At 38.9% G+C, this 7,064-nt stretch overlaps 1 protein-coding gene across 1 annotated transcript in view; it reads left to right on the forward strand.

Annotated features, from left to right (window-relative positions):
- pth1r (parathyroid hormone 1 receptor) overlaps positions 1–7,064 on the forward strand; it is a 69,683-nt gene that overhangs the window by 57,745 nt on the left and 4,874 nt on the right. The window contains exons 7-10 of the mRNA XM_050074944.1: positions 1,883–2,036; positions 2,457–2,517; positions 5,309–5,375; positions 5,527–5,621. Of these exons, the coding sequence (XP_049930901.1) occupies positions 1,883–2,036; positions 2,457–2,517; positions 5,309–5,375; positions 5,527–5,621 (377 nt within the window). The remainder of the gene's footprint in view (positions 1–1,882; positions 2,037–2,456; positions 2,518–5,308; positions 5,376–5,526; positions 5,622–7,064) is intronic.

Genomic DNA, 7,064 nt, shown 5'->3' on the forward strand with positions numbered 1-7,064 from the left:
TGTGCCAAATTTCACATGGATTGACCAAGTCAGTGAGGAGAAAAACGTGGAACAGACACACAGACAGAGTTTTCATCATTATATAATAAGATGGGATCAAATAAAAATGCCACTTGTAATGTTGTAGGTTAAAGGCATACTTGTGGGTGCTCTTTGTGAACCTAGGCATCAATAAATTGATTAATGTATTAATTCGTTGTTGTTTTTATTCAATCAATGACTTGTTCAATGCGTCGCCCAATGTAATAGAAGTCAGTGGAGCCCCAGGGAAATTCACATGGTCCAGAAAACATGTCACTTTTCCACAAGAGCTGCAGCTCACTGTGTGATACCTCCACTGTCCAGAAATCTCTGCTCTGCTTCCTGAGGTCGCTGTATACTATGATGGATATTTATTTTACACTAATGCCATTTGAAATGGGTGTATTTGCTGTAGCCTAACACATGAAAATGTTTTTGCTCACAGTAGATGCATCATGTCCACACAAATATACCGTGGTTTCATGTCTAGTATACCTGCAATAAATGCAGTATTTTTCTTTCCCCTGTTTTAGTTTTTGAATCTCACGCACCCCAGCTTGCAAGAAATATGCACCTGTCGCAGTATGACTACGGTTTTGAAAATAGGATTAAATACGGTTCGACTCGTATGTGGCCCAGTTATGCAGTATGGTGTGGCAGGTCACAGGTTCTGACCCTGCATCCGCTCGCTGCGAGGAGAACAGCAACCCTCTCTCTTCAGCTCCAGCTGAATTGTTATGCTGACATCATTCACAGAAAACACTTCCCTAACCTAGCTCTTGAATATTTGAATAAATTAATGTGACAAACATAATTAGCCCTCTCAAATGTTTCAGAATTATTGTCATCTCGCTATGAAAACTTTGAATTTAACAGACTTCATTATAAAGGAATTATAGGTGCATGAATTATTTTTTAATGGAACAAATCTAATTAAATTATCCACATAAAAATCAGCACGACATGCTGCACATAAATCATAGGAATCAGTGGAAATATTGCTAATTATTATAGTTTACATGCAGGCTCTGTTCACGCTAAGCAAGAAAATATGTTTTACATCCAACACAAGCTACCTCATTTGTAGGAGTGTCATATCTAATCAAAGTAATGTCTCCCTCATTCTGACTTTGTGCTGACGGTTTCTACCAAACACAACATATCCAGCAGAACTAGAGGGGAGACTGAAGCCATCAAAGATAGAAGTGTTCAATGGTGAAGATAAATAGACATGAATTTGTACATCAATACAACCAGCTGCACTTTAAAGTTTGCTCGTGTCATTGCAGCCTCCCAGGAAGTTCCTCTAGATCATCTTCAATCATCACCTTTCCTCTTTTTCCCCTCTCAACGGTATTTTAAAAATCAATTCCATGACAGACAGGAAGCAAGTGCAAAGATCTGAGAACTCAAGAGATGTGATCAACTCTCTTGATCTTTCTTGTTTGAGCGAGGTCTCTAGCAGCAGCAGTCTGAGTCAGCTGCAGCTGTCTGATTTAATAGACTGTATTGTATTTCAGGTTACGTCGCCGATTGTGTATTCAGTCATCTGCTGTGGTGTGGGCGTGTTTTGTGCTGAGAGTTGCTTTGCTCCATTGAGCGGTATACTCAACAGCTGCACTCCCTGCAAACATCACAATGAAAAAAGTGACAATTGGAAAATTATTTCTGTTCAAATATCGCTGATAACTGATGAAAGTGCGATGACTCTACACACAGGATTCATACTGGCTATATTGTAGCGCTACTGTGGCAGTATGAGTGTCGTAACGAGAAAAATATTTGAAGAAGTAACCAGAAAGTGACTTTTGTCGATGAGTACTGATTAAACATGTTGTCCTTGTCTGTTGTTTGTGTATAGATCGGCTGCAAAGTGGTTGTGACTTTGTTCTTGTACTTTCTGGCGACCAATTACTACTGGATCCTGGTGGAAGGTCTGTACCTCCACAGCCTCATCTTTATGACCTTCTTCTCAGACAGAAAGTATCTATGGGGATTTACTCTGATCGGATGGGGTGAGTCCTGCTCCATTACATTCTTTTTGCATGCATGTGATTACAACATGATTAGCGGACTCAACGTGCAAATTACATCATTAAAAATGTAAGGTGTTTCATTCTTGATGGCCTAATTAGTCATTTAAAAAACATGCTTTCAGGTCAAGTCTGTGATATTGTATTAATAAGTAGGTGAGGACAGTAGAAAATGGCTTGTGTCTGTGTAAAAACCCTGCATGAATATGGGCTTTACAGTTCCTGCATTGTACACACTGTGCGTATAAGTTACATAAGCACAGCGCATACAATGTGGATGCTGTGCTACCCAGGTTCTACCCATATGGGCAAATTACGGACTTCTTATGGAATCATTTAGAGTACTTTCTCATAATGATGTCTGTTTCATCACAACACATTTTGTCTTTTATTGTTTTTCAGGAGTTCCAGCTATGGTTGTGACAGTTTGGGCGACTATGAGAGCCACGTTTGCAGACACAGAGTAAGTGATGTGCATATAAAATACAAACATCATTCTGGGTACCTAAAAGGATACTTAACTTTGATGCAGACCTATAAAGTGCATCAGTGGTTTTACTTTGCTGATCAGATGGTATCTGTGTCAAGTCTCCTTCACCTTTCTGTGTGGATATTTTAATAGTGAACTGCAAATAAATAAAAAAAATCAGCTTTAAGTTCACTCTGGTACAAAACATCAAATGGATACACACATGTTTATTGTGCACATATCAGTCCCTTTATAAATAAATGAATAAAAACACAGCGCACACACACCAAAGTTGAAAAGTCAGTTTTCTTCACAGTTCTCGATTAACAAATCTACCATGAACCCCTGTAGCAAAGCTTGAGGACCGGTCTGAGAGCTAAGAAGAATTAAAGTGGCTTCACTCTCCATTTCTAAATCTTCACGGGGAAAACCGCCTCAAACCACCTTGGCGGGCCCTCAGCCCCCTCTCACTGGCACTATCTGTAGTCCCCGCATTGGTTCTGTACCACGGTCGGACATTGAGGATTCTGGAGCTGAGAGCTTATGGCTGCTGGTATCCAGTAGCTGTCCAGTGGAACTAAACCACATATTTCACTCCTCAGTCAGCAGGCGAGCAGCTCCATTTTACGCCTTTTTGGGCAGAAAAACAAACCAACTATGAAAGTAACCACAGCTTGGGCATGTAATGGTCGTCACTGGGCTAAAAATCAAATCAATTCACAGTAGGTGCCACAGTGGTTAATACTGACTGCCCACTGTCAATAATTTTTTGTCCACAGATCTATGGATTTTGTCAATAAAGGACACAAAATGATGGGAAAAAATCAGAGGAGGTGACCTCAGTGTCCTCACTGGTAGCTGCAGCCTTAGTTAAAGCAGTTTTAACTCCTGTCACATTTTACTCACTGTGGCCTTGTTTTTCATTGATGTATATAAATCCTGTACCTCTGTAGAAACAGCACAATCATGGGCAGAAGTAGGTACAATTCAAAAACGTTGTAAGTCATAAAAAAGAGAAAAAAACACAAGCTGAATTTCTTTGAGTAATAAAAAAAATAATTCTATAAATGCAACATTTTTCCAAGTTTCAATATTGGGTGAATAAAGGGGGCTCAACATGCTTTATATACTGAACTCTGCATTTTTACAACCTCTGCTTACAACCTGCTCTCTCTCATGCGGGATTTATACGTCTGCGTCGAATTGACGCTGTACCCTACACCATTGCCTGACATGCACCTCCCCAGAAACTACAGTACACGTCATGGTGACGCAGACCTCCTGTCTATTACTTTAAGCTGAAACCATTTCCCTCAGTGGAGACGAAGCTTTTATTTACTTTAATTTCACAGATAAGAAACAATAAATTGTGAAGACAATAAAGCCTCCACAAATTAGTATTTTAAGTCTTGTGTGTGATTTATCCATATGAGCAGAGGAAATCTCCGCTAGTTGCTAGGCTAATTTATACAATGTAAAATGCCATAGGCTTTTGCTAATAACGTTAGCATGTTGTTTTTGTTTGGAAAACGTGTTTAGTATAAGACAGTTGTTTTGTCAGTGAACCTTGTGAGTTGTAATGGAGCTGAATTTTGTAACCTTACCTTTGTTAAATGTTGCTGTTGTCCCTGGCTTCATATGAGTAGAGGAAAAGTCTGCTAGCTGCTAGGCTAATTTATACAATGTAATATGCCATAGGCTTGTGCTAAAAGCATTAGCACATTGAATTTGTGGGGAAAATGTGTCCAGATAAAGACAAGTGTTTGTCTGTGAATACTGTGAGTTATAGTGAAGTTGATTTGTGTACTTGTGTTTTAAATTGTTTCAATTTAGCCATGTTAATGTGTGTTTTTTAAATGTGTGTTTGGAATCAACTAAACTTTACAGTACTTCACAGAAACCCCACCGCCAACTAGTGTTTTGGAGGTGTAACTGCAGAGTGACACAGACACACCACTGCACAAGTATAAATGCTCACAAGGGCGTAGGCTACGGCGTAGGGTCTGCACTGAGCTAATGCACAAGTATAAATCCTGCTTTAGCTGCTCTGTGTAAACAGCCTGCAGCACATCTAAGTTTCACTTTCACTCTTGTCACATGACTGTTGGTCTCAGTCATTCATGGCTCCCAATTTGTGCTGACAATCGCAGAATTTGATGTTATCTACAGGATGTGGTTTGTGCAAATGTTTGAGGAGTAGAATGAAGTGATTTTAATGAAATATCACTAGGACCATTAGAAGTTTGAAAATCTGACAATAATCTGGGGAAATTTTGGCAAATTTCAAAAGAAAATGCCTTTCAGACCCGTCAGCAGGGTACAGTGGGGTGCGTCATGTTTTAATCAGATGTGACAGTTTAGGCAGAGTGAGCTGTTTTGATACCAACTCAAAACAGGCACAGATTTTGTTATTTCAATGCCTTGGCACAAACTAAAACAGTCTTTTTAGAACTGTGAAAGCCCCTAAACATGAAGGGGGCTTTATGTGAGGCCCAGGGGTAATGTACCAATTCAGTAGGGTGGAAATAACTTGTAAATATTTACTTTGAAAAATGGATTTCGTTCATTAATGGTTTCATATGTTACTTGTGTCTTGAATCAAAATGACAGAGGGGGGAAGACAGAGTTAATGTCTGGTCTAAATCTCGCTAACTGTGAAGCAATAGCAGTGATCATCAAGGTCACCAGTGTGGCACTGAGAGATCCTGGATCATCACACCAAGCGCCTTGATCCTCACTTATCTCTTGCTGATTCCTGTTATGATTTGTTGTTTGTCTACTGCAGGTGTTGGGACTTAAGTGCAGGCAATTTGAAATGGATATATCAAGTGCCTATTCTGGCGGCTATAGTGGTGAGTGCACGCTTATTGCTCGCACCTTTCCCCTGCTGAGAAGGAAATGATAGTGTTTTACAGCACCTGTGGCATAACAGTTGTTGGATAACATCTCATTATGTTTGCAGCTACACTAACAGATATCATTATGTTTCTATTTTGTCTTCAGGTTAATTTTATGTTATTTCTGAACATCATCAGAGTCTTGGCAACTAAACTACGAGAAACAAATGCTGGACGATGTGACACAAGACAGCAGTACAGGTACTGGTTTATTAGTGCTGTGCAAAATTTTTAATTTCATTTCTGAACCTCACAAGACAAGCTGCTCCTTATGATTGATTTATCTTATGATGTATTTCTAACTCACATCACTGCCGACGTGATAACACTGTGAATGTGTTTACTTTGATTGCATTAGTATCATGAGACAAGCTAAAATCACCCGAATAAAGGCTGCAACTATTGACTATTATCATTACTAATTAGTCAGTCAGATATTTAATGAAATTTAATGAAATTTTCTGGTACAGGACATAAATCCTCTCCATTAGACTCCACGCACAAAACAAAATCATACAATACAGTACCAAAATACACTTAGTTAAATCACAATGTGGTGCGCCTGTGCCACACCACATCCTCTGGGAGCTCATTCCATGCCTTTACAGCGCAAAGTGTGAAAAAGTTTTTTTTCTTTTTAGTGGGAATCATTTTAGGGAGTTCCCTCTTAACTCGTACCGACTATACCAAAAGTTTACAACAGGCTCAACTGTGGTATCATATTCCATGATCAAGCTTATAAACCTCGATCATGTCTCCTCTATGTCTCCTGTATACTAAAGTTGGTAGTTGCAGTGTTCTTAACCTCTCTTCATATGACATCTCTTTGAGACCTGGGACTAATTTAGTAGCTCTCCTCTGAACCCTCTCAATCTTTTCTATATATTTTAATTTACCAGACCGAGCTTGCAAATTCAAGATGTGATCTCACCAAGGATTTGTATAATGGCAAAAATATTTCCCAACATAAATTTTGAAAGGTTCTTATAATCGCCAGCATGGAGTTTGCCTTTTTAACTTTTTCTGAAATGTGTGCGTGGAATTCAGATGAACTATCGACCACTACACCTATATCCTTTTCCTCATCCACATGCTGGACCACCAGTTCTCCAATAGTATAATTAATTTTATTGTCGTTACATTTCCCAGTGTGTAAGTGTTTACACTTTTCTGAATTTAATTTCAATAACCACTCATCACACCAGTTACTCATGCTATGGAGATCCTCTTGAAGATGGGCTGTGTTGGTGTCCTTAGTAATTATTCTAAACATTTTAGTATCGTCCGCAAAAAGATACACATCAGATTGTAATATATCTGGTAAATCATTTATATCATTTATATAAACAACAAACAGTACAGGCCCCAACACAGATCCCTGTGGAACTCCAGAGGTCACCGGTTTCCAGACAGAAGTGGCACCATTTACCACCACGTGTTGTTTCCTATTACTTAAAGGAGCTATATGTAAGAAATCTAAAGCAAATAGTCATAAAATCCTCCTAATATGTCACAGAGACTAAGGAATAATGTTCATATAACATACTGATCTCACCGACAACAACAGTACGGCCAGAATATTCGCATTTAAAAAAATATTTTACGGTCCGCAAATCATGTTTATGTTTTGAATTTGTGTTTTGG

Source organism: Epinephelus moara, chromosome 21, assembly GCF_006386435.1.
Source record: "Epinephelus moara isolate mb chromosome 21, YSFRI_EMoa_1.0, whole genome shotgun sequence".
In the NCBI taxonomy this organism is placed as follows: Eukaryota; Metazoa; Chordata; class Actinopteri; order Perciformes; family Serranidae; genus Epinephelus; species Epinephelus moara.